At 52.7% G+C, this 19,870-nt stretch overlaps 1 protein-coding gene across 1 annotated transcript in view; it reads right to left on the minus strand.

The window, feature by feature from the left end:
• The window catches only part of Lasp1 (LIM and SH3 protein 1), a 38,970-nt gene that overhangs the window by 8,011 nt on the left and 11,089 nt on the right, over positions 1-19,870 (minus strand). The window contains exons 3-4 of the mRNA XM_028869109.2: positions 14,107-14,191; positions 4,977-5,084 (exon numbers count right to left, since the gene is read on the minus strand). Coding sequence (XP_028724942.1) covers positions 4,977-5,084; positions 14,107-14,191 — 193 coding nt within the window. The remainder of the gene's footprint in view (positions 1-4,976; positions 5,085-14,106; positions 14,192-19,870) is intronic.

Below are 19,870 nucleotides of genomic sequence, written 5' to 3' on the forward strand. Positions count from 1 at the left end.
ACAAAGTCCCAGACAGGCAGGCAGGCAGGCAGGCCTTTTCTTGAGAGCTAGCACAGGGCAGAGTGACTACATGCCTAGTCGCCATTCGCTCTTCTTCTGTCCAAACACTGTGCCCACCTCTATCCCCCTCAGAAGGGGGACAATCCTAGGACCACCCTCCCCGGGGAGGGCCTAGATACACAAACAAGGAGAGGAAGCATGGGGCACCATGGCTGAAAAGTGAGGCCCTGTTCAGGCCGGCCACTGCCCTCTACTTCCTCCCCAGCAAAATAGGGAAGCTGCGTGATTACTCCTGGCCCACCTAGTAGTGTCTTAAGCAAACAGGCAAAGCGATATCCTCCAGAGGATCCTGCCAATCATGTGACTCAGATCTTATGTTTTGTTTTGGTGCCTGTCCTGGATCTGGCTCTGTAGACCAGGCTGGCTTTGAACTCACAGAGATCCACCTGCTCTGCCTCCCGAGTGCTGGGATTAAAGGCGTGCGCCACCACTGCCCGGCTGTAACTCAGATCTTGTTTTCCCCCCTAACTTTTATTATTTGTGTGTGTGTGTGTGTGTGTGTGTGTGTGTGTGTGTGTGTGTGTGTGTTTTACCTGCACGTATGTCTGTGCACCACATACTCGGTGCTTTCAGAGGTCAGAAGTGGGCACTGGATCCCCTGGAACAGGAGTTATAGGTGATTGCAAGCCCTCATGTGGGTGCTGGGAACCAAATTAAGTTCTCTGCAAGAGCAATAAGCACTCCCCAAAGTTCTGGGGGTTTTTGTTGTTGTTCGTTTGTTTTTAACCCTGGCTGTCCTGGAACTCACTCTGTACACCAGGCTGGCCTCGAACTCAGAGAAAGAGCCCAAATGAGAAGAGGCAGGGTCCTGGGCCTCCATGGAAGGAAGCCAGGCCTCTACTGTACCACGAGGTCTCCGTGGATGTGCGTTCAGTGACTGGAGCCTAAAGACTCTTTCTTATCGGGCAGGCCTTCGGTGTGACTAGGTAAGGTCCCTCCAAGGCTGGTGGTTCATGTTCTGCTTTCTGAAGCACCTGCTTCCTGACTGCAGTGGAAAAAAGTCTGACTGGCCATATGTCTGCCCCCACATGACGCTGTGTCATGGCTTAGCCAGTAACATCAGGCTTTAAATGGAATAACCAGCTTGCTCTCATGAACCTGACCCTTTGGGGGGAGGGGGTGAAGTTCTACTTGGTGCCCTAATATATTACTCCTTTCCTTTTCTCACCCAGCCCAAGAACAACATTCCGTTATTGTCCCCATTACACAGATGGGGAAACCAAGGCTGAAGGTTAAATAGGCTACAACAGAATCGACTACTAACATAAGAGCCTTAGTTCTCAACCACCCTGTAATATGGCTTCCAATCAGAGACTCATGTCCCACCCCACCTGAGACAGGGTTTCTCTGTGTAGCCCTGGCTGCCCTGGAACTTGCTCTGTAGACAAGGCTGGCCTCGAACTCAGAGACCCACCCGCCTCTGCCTCCTGAGAGCTGGGATTAAAGGTGTGCGCCACCACCGCCTGGCTTTTTTCTTTCTTTTTCTTTAAGTGAAACTGAATATCAGGCCCAAGACCTCATGAACGTAAGGCACATGTTCTACCTCAGCTTGTCACCCCTAGGCTTGATTTGCACAGTGAGAGAAGAGCTGTCTGTTTACTGTACCTGTCACAGTGTGGTTCGGTTCGCAAGGGGGGAAAACAGGGAAAATTGGGGCTGGAGGTAGAGACATGTGAACAAGAAAAAGCAAGGCTCCCACCAAAGGCTTCAGGAAAACCATTCCTCATTCATTCAAGTCCTCAGCGATCTGGAGCAAACAGGTACGTAAACTTAAAGTCTTTGCCTCACAGCACAGCGCCAGGACACGCCTCCAGTGAAGACAGGATTGTGAGATAGGCAATTCCCTCCCTCCCTCCTTCCTCCCTCTGCTAGAGATGGACCTCATAGCCTCACACATGCTAAATCCACATTCTGCCACTAAGCTGCACCCGCGGGCCCTTCATGGCCCTTCTTTTCTCACAATGTAGAGAAGCTTCTCTGCCTCTGAACACCACTGACAATACTCATCACTGAGGCACGCTCACCTTGCAGTCACATGACTACTACTTCTACAGAGGAGTAAAACAAAGCTCAGAGCAGCCCAGCAGATGTGGAATGGAAAGACAGGAACTCTCATTCTAGCCGGAATGCCTGTGTCTCTCCCACCCTCTTGCCTACACAGGGCTGAGGACAGACAGCGCATCACCAAGTAAACATCACCATCCCAGGAGAATAGGCACTTGGTTTTCAACTGCTCTGGCTGGTGAAGGCAGGCTCCATCTCTCAGGACAGTCTGACCTTCAGAAAAGACCACCTGTCATTAGGTGCTAATCTAGGAAGCCGAGTCACACACAGGGATGTTATTTTGGAGCCAAAATACAGTGTGGCTCTGAACAGCAGCCTTCTCAGAGTTCTGCTGGAGGTTGGCACAACTTAGCCACAGTTCTGCCTGTGGTTAAAAAGTTCCCTCAGTTCTGGGACACAGCCAGGTCTGGCGCCCTCTGACTGAGGGGCTGGTGAAGCCTTCTGAGTTTAAGTGATAACTTTTTCTCAGTGAGGACCACAGAAGACCAGGGGATGGGTTTACAACGCTGAATCTCGGGCGCCAGTCCAGGGGTGACAAACTGGAATGCTGGGGGTACAGAGCGCCTGCGTCTTCACTAAGAGCCCTATGATGGCAGGGGACCCTTTGTGTATATATGGGGAAACTCGACTCGCAGGTCCGCGGATCCTTGTGCACGCTAAGGTAGAGCCCAGCTGACTGTGAGGGGCTCTGACAGAGACCGACTTTAATCGCATTCATTAGGACCAAGAGAAAGACTTCCAGCATTCAGTCACACCTGCCAGCCCCAGCTCAGGCTATCTGGTTGCTCTGGGAGCCCAGGCCAGGTTCAAGGCACCTCCCCCAGCTCAGAACCAGGGCAATCAGTTAATTGCGGCCCTGAGGTGGCTGATAAGATGCTATCTCTAGTGTGGATATCTTGGCCACAGCCAGTTTCTGTTACTAGAACTCCTCAGGCACGAATGCACCCAATGTTCAATAACAGGGTGAAGGAAGGCAGGGGAAACAGCCTGGGTGTCAGAACATTCTGGAAATCTTCCAGAAAGTGACACAGGGATGTCTAGGGCTTGCTTCCCTCCTACGAGTCTCCAAACTCACAGGGTAAATCAATGAATGAACGTCCTAGAGGTTGGCAGCATTGACTGGAGGTGTCTCAAGACACAAAGCCACATGACTCCAGCTTTGGGAGCCATTCCACGGTTTCCCAATCACCCAAGGCCACACCACTTCCCTTCTTTCCAAATAGGGAGTTCCCTGACACACCCTTTTACCCTTTGGGTGGTCTGAGCCAGAAAGGAAACTCCAGGGTGTATGTCAGGCCCAGGCTGGAAAAGGGCAACTGTTAGAGGGTTTCCTGGGGGGCAAACAAGGTTTGAAGCTTTCTGAGAATCACCCTCCAGCCCAGGAGAAGCAATCCATTCCCTCAGGCCATTCATTTTAAACTTCAGCTCAACAACTGGGTTGCAAAACCCACTCGGTTAGACTGTCCCTGGCGTTTATGAAACAAGAACAGAAAATGTCTGAATGACCTCCCCAAGTCCACAGCACTTACTCACGACAGCAATTTCCTTTTTTCCTTTTTTTGATGCTGAGGAGGGCACTCTGGGCCTGATGCATGCTGGGTAAACGCTCTGCGGCGAATCTACATCCTCAGCTCTCTTTCAAGAAGTTTTCTTTGTTTCCCACAGGGTCTCCTTAGAGAGCCCAGCCTCTTGATCTGTGCCTCAACCTCCAAGTGGCCTGGAATCCATTACTCTCCTGCCTCAGCCTCCCAAGAGCAGGGATTACAGGCATGGATCATTAAATAAAGGGAATGCTTCTTCTAGACAGAGGGCAGAATTGGAAAGCTATTACCCCAGGGCAGGGGTGGTTCCGTCTTGGCCCTGTGTTTATGGAATCTACCTGACCCTCCACTATGGCTCACCAGCACAGCCCAGCTAGCTAATGAGGGCGGCAGGACAGACAGCGATGTGGAGCCTAGAGGGTGGAGACTTAGTGGGCCATCTGAATCTGGGTCCTATCCATTCCACCCCAGTCCCTCAGCCCAGGGTGACACCAGTGGACCCTTTCCTGTGACAGACATGAGGACAATGGCCTGCCTCATCCTTCATTGACAGGGGTCTTGTTGCAGCTGACTGGGCATGTTCTAGAGCTCTGTGCTCAGGCATGTGCCCATGTCCTGTGATGTCCCTCACAGCAGCACCCTACTCCCACATACTCCAAATCAGGCCCCTGGAAGTCAGAGCCACACAAGCTGCTAGTCTACAGCTGGGCACAGAAGCACAGAAGGAAACTGAGGCCCGTTCTCCAGCTCCCGGCTGTCACTTCACCACCCTCTGAAGGGGCTGGCGAGGGTGTAGGGCCAGCGGGCAGCGCCAGCTGGGTTTTCACACAGGAAGGAAGAGCAAGCCGAGGTGGGAGGCTGGCGAGGGAGGGCGGAAATGACTGCAGTGTTAGCACCCAGACGCAGACAGGAGGCTCAACCCCCGCCCCCAAGCCCAGCTTTGACCCTGATGCTAAACCAGGCATCTAATCTGCACACTGACCCCCACCACCCCAAAGGGGTAAATGGGGGCCTCCCACTCTAGAGAGTGGGAGGTAACTTAATATCCCCATACACACACACACACACACACACACACACACACACACACACACACACAGGGCAGTCTCTTTAAGGAGGAAATGTCACTTGGGCCGATGCCTTGCAAAGAGGGGGAGCAAAGACAAGGCACTTGGGAACCCCGATTTCTCCCTTCCCTCTATTCAAGCCACCGCCACACAGGTTCCCCTGAGGAGCCAAGACCGGGGGGGCTAGGGAGAAGGTGAGAGAGGAGAGCAGGGGTAGCCTGGGTAACCGGGAGCGGGGTCTCACGTTGCTGATCTGGTCCTGGGTCTTCTTGATTCTCTGCAGCTCGGGTGTGTCCGCCACCACGCTGAAGCCTTTACCCTTGTTCTTCTCAAACTCCTCCTTGTAGCGCACCTGGAGGCCAAGACGGAAGAGGAAAGCCTGAGGTGAGGTGAAATGTGAGCACAGGCATGCCGAGCCTGAGGCCCCTGGCCAGAAACCGCCAACACAAAGCAGAAGCCTGAGCCAGAAAGTGTCAGGGCAATAATAACCCCACTAATGACCACATATCTAGAAGGTTCTGAGGGGAGGCCACACACTGAATGCCCATAAAGAGGCAACATCTTGGGGTAGAGAGATGGCTCAGTAATTATGAGTACTAGCTGCTCCTCCAGAGGAACTCAGTGAGCACTTAAAACACAAAATAAAGAAAATAAAGATGGAGGCACTTTTGCTCAAAGTCCTGACATCAGAACGTGCTGACACGCCTTTAATCCCAGCACTTGAGAATCAGAGGCAGGCAGATCTCTGTGAGTTCAAAGCCAGTCTAGTCAACATAGTGAGCTCCAGGACATCTAGGGCTACATAAGGGAGACCCTATTTCAAAAATAAAATAAAAGCCCCAGAAGTTAGCACTTGGGTGCAACCAGTAAAGCTGTGGCAGCCACAGGCCAGCAGCAACCTGAAGCAGTGACCCCAAGTCTACAAAGATGATCTCCAGGCAGCTCGGCAGACTCTGGTCTCCAGTGTTCCTCAATGCACATGAGCCACAAACTCAAACTCATAACAAGTGACAAGGGACGCTTTCTTTTTTCTTTCTTTCTTTTTTTTTTTTTTTAGACTTTTTTCTCGCAAGGGACACTTTTAATGAACAGATTTCCCACCAGGATCCTGTGCCTTTGCCCAGCTATGACCGTGGTGACCAGTGAGTGTCAGGCATCCTGGTTAACCTGGTTAAGCTTCCTCCGACTATCCTTTCCCTAGTAGTGGAGGCCGTGGCCTGCTGTGTCCTGGGCATGCACAGGACTTGCAGCCTGCTTATGCCAACTCTACCCACTGTCTGGGAGTGGACATCCAGATATCCATGGATCAACTGAGTTGTTGATTCATTTGCTGTGAGTTACTCATTTTCCCATCAAGTGTGACATGTGAACAATAAACTGTACATTCAAAAAAGACATCAGCCTGCCTCTCTGTGACATATAACCCAGGTTCAATTCCTAACCCACGGGCCGACTCACAACCATCTGTAACTGCAGTTCGAGTGGGTCCGAGGCCCTCTCCTACCCTCTGAGGGTACAGGGCACACACATGCGACACAGCACACAGGCAAACACCCATACACATAATACTTCTCTCCGTAGCCCTGGCTGTCCTAGACTCACTCTGTAGCCCAGGCTGGCCTCGAACTCACAGAGATCCGCCTGCCTCTGCCTCCCGAGTGCTGGGATTAAAGGCGTGCGCCACCACCGCCCAGCAATACTTTCTTTTTTTTTAAATAAAAAATGTCACTTCTCCTGCCCGAGGTCACATGACTTAGCAGCAACCATCCTGAGGTGCCAGGACGCCTGACTCCTAACACTACACTTCTCCTGCCTATACAGCTATAAGAAAGTCCTCGCCAAATCTGAAGATTCAGCATCCCAGCCAGAACATGGCAGGACCCACCTAGAGCATGGGGGAGTTTTTTAGCAACCAGCTGAGCAAGGGCTATGCCAAAGGACAAAGGCGCTGCCTGGAAAGTGGTGACCCGTCACTGGGCCTTTGACAAGGCAGAACAGCTTCCTGCAGCCTGCCAAGCTGGAGAAAGAAACTCCCGGAAAGGGAGGCGGCTGAGCAGGCAGAACCTCAGAACAGGGTCTGAGCTCTGGGAAAAGCCACACCACACCACTGCTGCCCCCTCTCTTAAGAACTCTGTGGAAAACTAGAAGCACTCAGGACATACTACAGAAAGGACTTCCCTGGCACTAAAGGAACTGCAATCTGAAGAACGAACAGCTTGTGCTTCCCTGGGGATTTTAGAAAACAGAACAGACACTGGAAATACTTCCAGGGTAGAGAACTGTTTCTTGGCTTCGGATGTCCACTGTCCACCTCAGTATCTGTTCCAGGCCTCCCCAGCTGCCTGGGTTTCCTCTACAGTGGCTGCACTATCCTGAAACAGGTCAACCCAGGACATAGGGGCCAGGATGTGGGGAGTTTCCAGGAAGCCTGGGCAGCGCCCAGGCCTGGGGGCTTTGGTCGCACCGAAGCGACCTCACTGAGGCCTCACAGCTTGTGAGCACTGTCAGGTCCTCCGTGGTCAGGATCACAACTTGGGTGGATCCTTCCTCCTTTGGTGCAGATAAAAAGGAAGGCCTAAACCGGCTTGGTAGCTCAGGCCTGTAATCCAGCATTCAACCAGCTAGATTAGGATACATCTATGCAGCGAGACCTAAAAGATCTGGCAGATTTAATGTAGGTTCACATGAGACAAGGATATGGACTTGGCCTGACACAGGCTTGTGGAAAACGCCTGAAGTTCTAAGAGAAAGGTCAGGCCCAGGCCACCCAGAGGGATGTCAGGTGAGTGCCTAACATCCACCCGCCTAGGGAGGCCTGAAACAGCACATGACTACTAGAAGGCACTTCAGAAAGGAGACATCTGTAAAGAGAAGAAAAATGGAGAATGCAGAAACCCAGAAGGGTCCTACCTAGCCTTAGCTTCCTGTAAAAAGAGCCATCACAGATATTAGTTAAAACATGAGAATAGCCAGGGATGGTCATTCATACCTATAATCACTATGCGAGAAAGGTAAGAGTTCAAGGACAGGGGGCTGGAGAGATGGCTCAGTGGTTAAGAGCACTGGCTGCTCTTCCAGAGGTCCTGAGTTCAATTCCCAGCACCCACATGGTGGCTCACAACCATCTATCATGAGATCTGATACATGCAGATAAAGCTCACATACATAAAATAAATAATAAATGAATGTTTAAAAAAAAGAGTTCAAGGACAACCTGGTGTGTGTGTGTGTGTGTGTGTGTGCGCGCGCGCGCACGCGCGCACGCGCACAGACATATCAAAGTGAATTTGAAGCCAGTTTGTGCTATATGAGACCCTGTTTCAAAATATGCATACGCAAGCATGCCTGTTATATTATGACTAGAGGCAGAGGCAGGAAGATCATGCATTTGAGGCCAGCCCAGTTTACACAATGAGATCAAATTCTCTCTCCTTCATGTCAAAAGATGAGAGACTTTCAGGTCACTAAATATGGGCCCAGAACCAGGAGCTTGGACTAACAATCTCCAAGCTGCTTCATAATCTTACCCTCTGAAGCCTCGGGCTCCACATCTGTAAAATGGGAACTCAATGGCGGCACCAGCACTGAGGCAGAAATGCTGGGCGCACACCACACGAGGGCAACTGTGCCAGCGCCTTGCCAGGGCTAACGTGCTGAGTCCATGCCAAGCCCCACTCCCTCCTGTTTCCTGGCTCTGCAAGGGTCAGGCCCCTAATCCAGGGACGGTTACCATGGCAACACCGCAATGACATCAACTAGTTCCCAGGCTTAGGAAAGGCCTTTCCTCCTCACTGAAAGGATCATCCATTTCACCCTAGCGTGGGAGGCAGAGAAGGTAGAGTGGGTGGAGGCAGGGAAGCCTGGGTGCCACCGTGTGGCTACTGGTCCCCTCTTGAGGCTGGGTCTAGGGAAGGAGAGCTGGCTAGCCAGTTTCTCAGAGTCCACTCATTCTGGAGTCTATGGCCCTATCTAAGCACCTTTTGGCCGTAACAGGAGAATCGAGCTGAGGAAAGTCCTGAGAGCTTCTTTATTGTTAAAGGGGGTAGCTGGGAGGCCCTCAGTGAGATCTTCCCCTCATCCATGCCAGAGTGCCTGCATTTGTCTGGATGACTCACCCGCGATGACAGGGTAGCCTTGGGGACACAGGCTGCCAGGTCACTCAACCCAGTTGTCAGTTTGGCTACAATAGAGCCTGAACTTTGGCCAGATGACTCCATCCTCGCTTGGTGCTGCCAAGGCCTCCCTCTCTGGAAATTCCCACAAGAGCACAGGGCATGACGCCCAGAGAGGCGCTATCCATGAAGATCTACCTTCCTTAGAGGTTTCGGTACCCGCTCATTCATCCCAGCTGAGAGCTGGTACACACCAGGGTGTGCCGGATAAGTAAGAAATTAACTGAATACAGACACATCATCCGCCATGATCCAGCATAAGAAGCCCGGCTTTTGCTACACACAGTAATCCTAGTGAGGCTTGGGCAGGGTTGAAAGTTCTAGGCCAGCCTGTGCTACATAGCAACCCCCCCCTCAAAAAAAAAAAAAAAAAAAGAGGGGTGTGGGGATGGGGGCCATGTGTACACCTTTAATCCCAGGCAGAGGCAAGTAGTTCTCTCTGAGCTCTAGGGACTCTTGGGCGAGTCCTAGGCCAGCCAGGGGTGTGCAGTAAGACTGTCTCAAAAAAACAGAAACAAACATTCTACCAACCCTTCCCACTTCCCGTAATGCCATGACCTCATTTTTGCGTTAGACCCACACTATGGAACCCATCCCCGTGGAAGAAAAAGGCAGCTGGACTTGACGTCAGACCCACAGATGTGAGGAACTAATGAGAGCTCAGAGCTGGGAGTGGAGGGGTCACAGTCACTGCATCCATTTCCTCTCCCTCCCAGAGAACAGTAGGAGTTACCAAGCCCTGGCACCGTGCCAAGAAGGGCAGACACCTCACACACACTAACATCCCCACAGTCAACCCTGGGGGAGACGATCCCCACTTTACACGCCGAGGCCCCTTGGCAGGGCGGTTAAATAACTAGTCCCAAGTCACAGCTGGTGGTGGTAATCTAAGACTCAACCTCAGGCTGCTAGCTGGCTACGGTAAGAACGAGACGAGGTCTCAGTACACGGCCTAGGCTTGTCGATCCTGCTGAGGGTGCGCACCACCATGCCTGGCTCACACTGTTTTTTTTTTTTTGTTTGTTTGTTTTTTTGTTTTTCGAGACAGGGTTTCTCTGTGTAGCTTTGCGCCTTTCCTGGGACTCACTTGGTAGCCCAGGCTGGCCTCGAACTCACAGAGATCCGCCTGGCTCTGCCTCCCGAGTGCTGGGATTAAAGGCGTGCGCCACCACGGCCCGGCTCACACTGTTAATAGAGCATTTTCAAGTTTCCTGTACTGTGTACGCACGTGCGTGTGTGTGTGTGTGTGTGTGTGTGTGTGTGTGTGTGTGTGTGTGTGTGTATCTGTGTCTAGCACAATCTCAGGCACACCACCCTCCTCCTTTGAGGCAGGGCTTCTTAAAGGCCTGGAGCTCACCAATCAGGACAGAGCCCCGGGGACGCCCTGGTCTTTGCCTGCCCACTGAGGGATTACAAGCAGGAACTACTCCAGCATTTTTCACCTGGGTGCCAAGAACCGGAGAGGGCAAGGACTTTACCACTGGACCTATCTCCCTAGTCCTCTTTGTTCCAGATTAGTGAGAGGGGCACTCTTCAGGGAGTGCCACTGTCCCGCTGGTCACGGGATCCAAGACAGGCGTGAGAGCCCTGCCCCGAGATGACTGGCAGAGAGGCACAGCACACTTCCCTCCCCTCAAGGGCATTTCCTGAGACACTCTACAAAGGTGTCAAGGAAGAAAACGCAGAGACACTCCAGCCCTTCTGCCTGGGAGGGGGCTTGGACTCCAGTCACACACACAGCCTCTCCTCAGCCCCACCCCAAAGCTGCCGCCTCCACGTGGTGGGCTGCAAGTGAGAAGGGGGAGCTGGGGGCAATGCCAGTTTAGACAGCAGCACTCAAGAGTGTCATTGTGGGCAGTTCTGTGGCTGGGGAGGTTGCAGATATCCCAGACACCCCAAGTGCCACTTTGGGAGCCAATACAGCAGTGGGACAAAGACAAAGCTGGAGTGGCCCGGGCAGCTCCCCAAAGGAAAAAGAACCCACACATGAAGCCAGGCCAGTGAGGAGCCAGCCCTGGAAGGAGCCCGTGACACCCTGCTGAGGTAGGGCAGGGACCGGGGAGGAGGCGCCCACTCTCCTTCCAGCCCGTCACACAAAGCTCTAACTAGTGCTTCCCCCAGAGCAGCCACAGACCTATCTATCACCAAGCCGGCCAAGCAGGCCTGTGCTTCCAAGCCTCACATCGGGCCCAGCCCCCAGCTTCTAGGCAAACGGGTCTTCTGTCCCCATTTCACTACTCAGAGGGGGGAAAAACTATGAGGGGGGAAAAGGAAAAAAAAAAGCCTCAGACGGCACAGATGGAAGGAGGCGGGAGACACATGCCGTGAAGAGGACCGGGCTCTCTCCTTTCCACATCCTCCTCCAGGTCCCCACGTCCAGGAATAGAGCTGTGCCCTCAGTGAAGAAGGTCAACTCCCTCGCCTCCCATCCTGTTGACTGACACAGATCCCCCAGTGTGGCACCACCCCAAAGCTCCACCTGGCAGCCCGGCAGAAAAGCCTCCAGAACGCCCTGGTTGAGCATGGTGGCATATAACCAGTAATCCCAACCCTCGGGAGACTGAGTCTGAAGGATTAACGGGGTTTGAGGCCAGCCTGGGTTAACCTCCGGTAAGCTGGTGTGATGGGCAATCAGCCCTATAGAAAAAGAGTCCCAGCTGGACGCGCTGTGAGGCCCGACCAGCTGAATTCAAAATCTACCTGCCTCAAGCCCTGGGCAAGTAGTGTTGAGAGACTAGGAGTCAGATACCCCAGCAGGCAGACAGGGAGGGAGAAGGGGGCCGTGGCTAGAATAAGATGTATCACCATGGCCTCCCCAAACGTCAGCGACCCCTCCTACATAATAGGAACAACTCCTTCTTGGGCTAGGGGATGGCGGCTCACACCTAAAATCTCAGCATCCAAGAGGCTGAGGCAGGAGAATCCCAGCCTGGACTACACAGAGAATTCCAGACCAGTCAAGGATAGAGTGAGACCTTGGATCAAAAAAGAAAAAAGAAAGAAAAAAAATCAACCCAAAAGGGGCTCTTCCCTTTTTGACAATGTGGTTGTGAAGACTGATACACACAGATATATATGTGCAGGGCCTGTCCCTTAGTAAAAACCTCAGAGAAAGACACTGCTTCTACTTAACCCTGCCTCCTGGAGCCCACATCAGGCCCCTGATCGTCTAGGAACCTCCAAATCTGTGTGTGGGGAGCAGACAGCCCTGCCCACAGCAGCCCCAGCCCAAGCGCTCACATACGGAGGCAGGGGTAGGGAAAAGGCAGGGCTACCCCACAGGAGTCAGATTCCAGAAGCAAAAAGAACTGAGGGTGAGCTCTAATGGGCTCACAAGGCAAGGGTGTGGAATTTCTCCTTAGAGTGGGACAGAGAAAGAAAGTTAAAGGCACAAAAAGTTCTCTTGCTTGGCCCAGGCCCCTGCCCCCCTCACCCCTCCCTCTCCTTGCCTGCTGGAGGCAGCTGGAGTCTATGGCTTCCCCTGGAACTACTAGGGAACAAGCCTGTGCGGTGGAACACACTGCAGGGTTACCCACACCCAAGGCACCGCACTTGTGTGCGTGAGCGACAGGACCAGAGCCCAGATCCTACAGCCTCGCTCAGTGTGGCCTGGAACTCTTGGAGACTCATGTCCCAAGCAGGGACAGGAAGGGAGCTGTCTTCCCACCTACGCCTGGGGTTGCATCAAGGACAAGAAAGGGAAGTACTACATCACTTGTTAGGTTTCACAAGTTCTCAGCAGCATCAGGGACTATTCTGCAGTTTTTTTAGAGCGGGGAGACTGTTCTCTTCAGGCAGTGGATAGAAAACCATAAAGCCACCAGGTATGGTACAACCTCAACCCAGAACTTGGGAGACAGGAGATGAGGAGTTCAATGTCATTCTTTTTTTTCCTCCTGAGATTTTTTGTTTGTTTGTTTTGTTTTTTTTTTTTTAGATTTTTAATTATTTATTTTTACCTATGTGCATTGGTGTTTTGCTATGGGTGTCGGGTCCCTGGAACTCTAGTTACAGTTAGAAGCTGCCGTGTGGGTGCTGGGAAGTGAACCCAGGTCCTTTGGAAGAGCGATCAGTGCTTTTAACCACTGAGCCATCTCTCCAGCCCCGCTCCTAAGATTTTTTTGTGTTTGGTTTTGCTTTTGATTTTTTCAAAGCAGGGTTTCTCTGTATAGCTCTGGCTGTCCCGGAACTCATAGAAATCCACCTGCCTCTGCCTCCCGACTATGCCAACATTGCCCAGCTAAGAACTTTTTTTAAAACATTCAATTATATGTAGGTGTATGTGTCTCCATGTGGCTATACACATGTGAATGCAGATGCCTGCAGAGGCCAGAGGCTTTGGGTCCCGAGAGCTGGAGTTACAAAAGACCATAATGACGTGGGCTCCTCACGGTCTTTCTAGCCCCCAAGGCAATTTTTTAGAAGGGCTACATGACACTATCATCGCAAAACAACAACAACCCGAACAAACAATCAAACCAACAAACCCACCCGAAACAGTCCTGCAAGGGACGCCTCACTTCTCATGGAGGAGGATTGAGTCCTGTGGCCCAGCTGGCACTACCCTGGGCACCTGGCCAACCCAGTAAATTCCCCTACTTGTATTTTCTCATTTAATCTTTTAATCCTTGCTGAGGCAGGCCAGGCTGGTTCCAGCAGGGTTCAGTTAATAAGGTCTCAGGGCTCCAGACCACCTAGCTCAATGTAGCTCATATCCCTAAAGGGCAGAGACTTCTCCAAGCCAGGGCAGACAAAGTCTTCTTCTCTACTGTCAGGAGGACCACCCCCTTACGCTGTCCTCTCTCCAAGAAGAGTGAAAGGTTTGGGGACATGGCTACAGAGGACAGGCTGTGTAACCCACACTGGCAAGTTTCTGGGTGGCTCCAAGCCCTTCTGTGCCGGGTGTGAATGAAGTGGCAGACAGGGGGGCAGCTTCCTGGAAAAGGCAAGCTTTAGGAGCCTGGGCTGAGTCAAACAGATGCCCACACCTCTCCAACCAACTTCAGGTAGGAAGGCAGCATCCCCACCCCCAAGCCACCCCCAGGAGTCAGGAAGTGTGAGGTAACTGAGGAAAGGGGGGGGGGCGGGGAGACAGACAGGCCCGGGATTTCAGCATCTCAGGCCTCACAGACCACAGGTGCCCTTGCCCCATCCAGTTACACAGGCCCTCCCCTTCCACCAGCCAGAGTGCCCGCCCCTCACCTGACTCTGCAGCTCGCTCTGTTGCTTGAGGCGGAGGTTTTCCGGAGTGTCAGCCACCATAGTGAAGGACTGCTTGGGGTAGTGTCTGCCAGACAGAAAGAAAATCGGGCGTCACGCTGGGGGAGGACAGGGAACTCCGGGCTTCTCTATTGCTGGACGGCCCCTGCCCACCTGTCAGTGCTGAAGGGAGTCAGGAACTTCTCAGGCACAGCCTAGGCTAGCTGAGAGGGCAAGACACAGCAGGCCTGAGTGGCTGCCTGGCAGACAGAACTGTCCAGGGCCACAGGGAGGCTTCTGAGGGTGTCCGATGACCCTTGTTTCAGATAATCCATGCCTTGGAGTCTCCCACAGAGGATCCCAGGGACAGGTCACCCAGGAGGGCCTAGTCAGCTGTGCAGATGGGCACAGGATCAGAACTCAGACTAGCAACGGAGACCAATTTAGACACAGAAGAGCATGAGAGACGAAGACTGAAGGGAAAATGAATACCGAATACCCAGACGGTTCCCTGTCAGAAGTTGTAAAGTGGTGTGCTAGGAGAATACATGTGCCAAGAGGTGGTGGCGCACGCCTTTAATCCCAGCACCTGGGAGGCAAAGGTAGGTGGATCTCTGAGTTCAAGGCCAGCCTGGTCTACAGAGTGAGTTCCAGGACAGCCATGGCTACACAGAGAAACCTTGTCTCAAAAACCAAAGAGAGAGAGAGAGAGAGAACAGGTGTCCGTCATGGTGTTATAAAGGGCTAACAATGTCCGAGTCACAGGGTAGTTGGGAAGGTCTGCTTGTGTCTAGTCACCTTCCAGTGACAGGTGACAGCAGTTAGCGCTGTCCTGTGCTAAGGACTTATGGGACTTAGTGTATCAAACTTGCTGTCACTGCCCTCCTTTACAGAGCAGAGCAGAGGCTAGAGGTTGAACAGCATGATCTAAACACACAGAAACAGGTCAGTATTCTGCCCCCTAGAAAACATTTAGAGGTAGCCCAGAACCCAGTCTGCAAGGACCTGAAGGATAATGTCCTTACTGACAGAGAGGTAACCAGTGTGTGGGGACTAGCCCTTGTCACTCAGCAGTCTCTGAGTTCACACATTCATCACATCGCCACTCTCTTCTCCGGTTCTCCAGGAAGGGAGAAAATTGCTTTTGGTCACTTGTCTATTGCTTTATCCAAGCTTCCAGAACAGCGGTTGAGGCTCAAGAGAGACCCGAAGAAACAACTGTCACGCCAGGTGCTGAAGTTGGGCTAGGACCGGAGAACTCCGGACAACCCCCGTGTGTCACCGTGAGGTGCTCAGGTAAACCAGCCATGGTCTGTGTCTGGTGCTGGAATGTGAAATAGGTAGGGTCCACATGGACCTCACCCATCTCAGGGGTCGGCGGGCGGCTTCTCCAAGCAAAAATCGTATTGAAAAGTCTGACTTGACTGTGTTTAGCTCTGGGTGACTGCACCCATCACGGCTGGGACCAGTGCAGACCCCCTGACTCACACACAGGCAGCTCAGCACCAGGTAAGAGACAGACAGCCCATGGGGGCCTTTTTCTAGGTATGACCCACCCAGGCCAGCCGACATTCCCACAGCAGGTCATGTGCTGCCACACGCTTGTATGCTTTAGCCAACCTGGCATGTTCCCCAGTCACCTGTTCCAACATATGATGTCCCTCTGGGCTACCCTAGGTAGAGAGGACAACCAAAGAGGGTGTGACTCCAAGGGACACAGTGATAGGCTGTTTCTAGGTGACCATCTTCACCCCCCTGCAATATCCCTGTCCTCGGCCTAGGCGATGCCTACGTGGGTCCTAGCCATCCCAGTTAGCCAGATAAAGAGCTCCCCCAGCCAAAGGAGGGAGCTAGATGGGAAAAGCAAACACAGGTGCCTGCAGCTGGCAGCAGGAATGGCTGTGAATGAAGGCAGGCAAAGGCAAGGTCCCACCCCCAGGTCTGGCCCAGTGCCCTGCCGCCAGGCCACCCACAGCTCAGGAGCCCATCCAAAAATTCCTGCTCCTGCTCAGGGCCAGGGAGGCGCAAGCAGGACTCTGTTCCTAGAGACAAGAAATGAACAGAAGGAATAGAAGTGAGATCTCTAGGAGAACAGGCTGGCCCTGAGACCCTAGCTGATAAGGCTTCAGAAAGGACCCTCCACACAAACTGGACCCACTCTAAAGGGAAGTGGGACACTCGCCAGGGTGAGCTGGGCATCTGTCAGTAGAGATGCACACAGCAGAAGTCAGGGATCCAGGATCCAGGCAGCTCTGGCCAGGTGTCGAGGGTCAAGACTAGTAACCAGCTAGCATTATGTTGGACAGAGTGGAAGCAGCCTGGAGAGCTGAAGGCAGGGACTCCGCAAGAACACATCCATAGAACGGCGTCCACAAACCCTGGGTATTGTTCTCATTTGGCCCTATGTGCAGACTTAAGGCAGAAAGCCATCTCCATTGGCCCAGGGATAACCAGCCACGCGCAGACAGCCACACCCTCTGCCTAGTTCTGCGGCTCCGGTACACAGCATCTGCCTCGGGAGTGATTAACACATAGGTGTGTCCTCCAAATTGGACATGGAGCTGGCAGCCAGGGACCCCCACATTCACATACCTCCTCCTCCATTCACCCTGTTCCTCTGCTACACCCTAGCCCCATCAGAAGATCCCAGGAGCCCCTCCAGCATGCACCAAATGCTTCACTTCGGATGGGATTGGGGGTACCTCATCACCTCTTTGTAGCCACCATGATCTTCTCCACCCTCTAGAGCAGGAATATTAATGGAGGAGGGGGAGCAGTCTAGATGTGGACTCCAGAGTGCTAGGGATAGGGAAGGAATTTAATCCTGTTATCAGTTCTCGTAGATTAAAGAGCTCCAGACACTCGGGCGGGCTGGTTGCTACACCCAACCCCAGGCAGAGGACGGGCTCCACAGGGACTGCATTCCTCCTGATGGGTCAGCCCAGTCCCCTCCCCACAGCCCCCAACCCTGGCTGAGACAACCCTGCCTTTCCCTTCTCCTGCTAGCTGCTGTGCTTCAGGTTCCCATGGCAACCTCATCCTCAGCTCCAGGCAGGAGAGCAGAGAAAGGAGGGAGAGGTCTATGGGGTATGGGGGCAGGGGAAGACAGAATGCAAGAGTATCCTCCACCAAGAAGATGCCCAAGGGGCCTGGGCTGGTTTCTTATAGACAGCTGTGCTCAGGGCAGGACACCAGAGGCCCAGGGTTGTACCCCTCCCCAACATGGTGGTGGTCTTTGAAGAGGACTCCAAGTGATCTTCCAGAAACCATTGCTGGGAATTCTACTCCCCCCGCCCTTAGACCCCAGGCTGAAGCCACCTTTCACCTTCAGATTCAGGGGGCGGGGGTGGGGGTGGGACAGGAACACACCAGTTAACAGCTAAGACCACCCACCCCAGCCAGATCTTCAGGCTACAACGGAGACAAAATGAGAGACAGTATAAAGGTGCAGAGCTGAGCCCAGAGAGCACAGATGCTCTTTGTCCCTTCCGGGGCTAGCCCCTTATTAATCATTCCCAGAGTGTGGTGCCTTCACCAGAGGCCTCTCCACAGACCTGTCTCTGCCTATGATAGCTGAGCGGGGAAGGACACGACGGACGGACGGACGGACGGATGGACACAACGACACATAGATAGTCCAATAGGACAGGAAGCTGGGTGGGGAGGGACAAGGAAGCTACCTGGCAGCCAGGAAGGTGAAAGCAGGAAAAGCCTGTGGTAGCCAGAAGGTAGGTGGGGGGCTGGGTAGCTGTTGTGGGGGAGGGAGATGGACACACAGACACCACAGGCTCACAGCTCAGTTCCTCCACAGGCTGCACAGAATCACAGGCTGTCAGATGCACAAGCTCTCCCCAAATGCCCCCCAGGGCTGGAAAAGGCAGGTACCACCTGGATACCGATTTCGCATACAGAGTGACTGAGGCCTGGAGTTAAGGATAGAGGCTTTGTTTGGCATCCTCTCCTCTGCCCCACAGCTGCCTGGCCAGCTGAAGACATGCAGACCTGTTAGGGCAGGTGGCTCTGGTCCAGCTCCAGCAGCTCTGTGAAAGGTGTAATTGGCAGGGTGATTGCCAAACGAAGTGCTTCATCCTTCAAGCCCAGCCCACTTCCCAGCCTGACCTTTGAACCCTTGAGAGGACAGTGACCTAAGGGTGGCCTCCATCTCAGGCGATGAGCTACACACCTGAGGACCTAAGCACACTGTTCCATGGCCTTGTGAAGTCGCTCCTAGATGACAGGGAGGAGTGTGAGCAGAAGCTGTATCCCAAGGGCTGACCAAGGACAGGCCACAGATTCTGAATGCCCAGCTCTCCAATTAATTTTGTAGGGAACATCATCCCTTCCAGTCTGGGACCTCTTAAAAAAAAACCCACAGCTTTGTGTTCAAAGAGGAGTAAAAATACATCAACAAAAAACAAGGAACTTTTGGTTTTTACCAAAAGGAAAGGGAGAAGAAAAAATGCCCTAACATCCTGCCTCTGGTTGGAGCTGTGGATCCCCAAAGCCCCTGCTGGGAACACTGCCCACAGACAAGCAGAGAGGGCAGGCTCCATTAGCCCTGATTCTTACCAGCCCCCTCCAGGCCTACAGGACTAAAGTGTTAGGGATAGGAAAAAAACAAGGAGGCATTGTTTGACCAGAGGTCGAAAATGAGCAGTCCGAAAAGATTAAGGGTAGACCGGAGAAAGAACTTACCAGTCCTTAGACTTGGCAGACAAAATGAAAAACCACATCCTTTTAATTCTTTTTTTTTTTTTTTCATTCACTAACAACTTTAAACAATGTCCACACTTTCCCCCTGTTGGCAATATTTAAAGAGAAAAATATTGCCAAGCTAAGTAAGGCATGAAAATATTGGGCCTCAAATTCTTATCAATAAAAATGGAACACTGGGAGCGAAAGGTGATCTCCAAGGTGCCTTGAGGCCCTGACATGTCTACAAGTAGGGCTATGGGGGGAGGGGGAGTGAATGGGGCAGGTGAGGTGCTTGATGGCTGCATGTGACACTCTGGCTCCCTGTTTTTGCTGGCCTCCTTCACCCCAAATATACCACACACACCCCTTACACCTGTATTGCTCCCAGCTCCCTAACACGCTTGATTCAAGAAGCAGAGAATTTGGAGGAGGTAGGCGAGCCTGGGATGCTGCAAATGCCCCCCACCCCAGGACTGTAGCAGGGCCAACCAGATCGACTACACACACAGCAAGACCTAGCTCAGAACAAACCAACCTGTGGCTGGAGGTAGCTCAGTGCAGAATGCCTGGCCGAGCTAGCAAGCCAAAGCCCTTGGTTCAAACTCCAGCCGTGAATAAACCATGCCAGCACTGGGAGGTGGAGGCAGGAGGATCAGAAGTTCAAGGTCAGACAAAGAAGCAAGATAGCTCAGCTCTACAAGCCTGACAACATGAGTTCAAACTTCGGAACCCGCAGTGGAAAGAGAACCCAGTCCCGAAAGTCATCCATCGACCTCTACATGAATGCACTGGCATGTGATTGCCAGCACTCATACATACACGTACCTCTCTTCTTCTCTCCTCCTTCACACATACACAAAATTTTTTTAAAGTTCAAGGTCATCCTTGATTACACAGTGAACTTAAGGCCAGTCTGGGCTACCTGAGACTGTTTCACAAACACTGGGATTGGGATCAGGATGCTAGAATACACTGACTGGGCCCTAGAAATGGGAAGATTCACAGTCCCCAGCAGGAAGGACGTTTCCACTCTTCTCAGCTCAGCCCCTCACCCTACAGTTCTGGAAAACTG

This window comes from Peromyscus leucopus, chromosome 8b (genome assembly GCF_004664715.2).
Source record: "Peromyscus leucopus breed LL Stock chromosome 8b, UCI_PerLeu_2.1, whole genome shotgun sequence".
Classification (NCBI taxonomy): Eukaryota; Metazoa; Chordata; class Mammalia; order Rodentia; family Cricetidae; genus Peromyscus; species Peromyscus leucopus.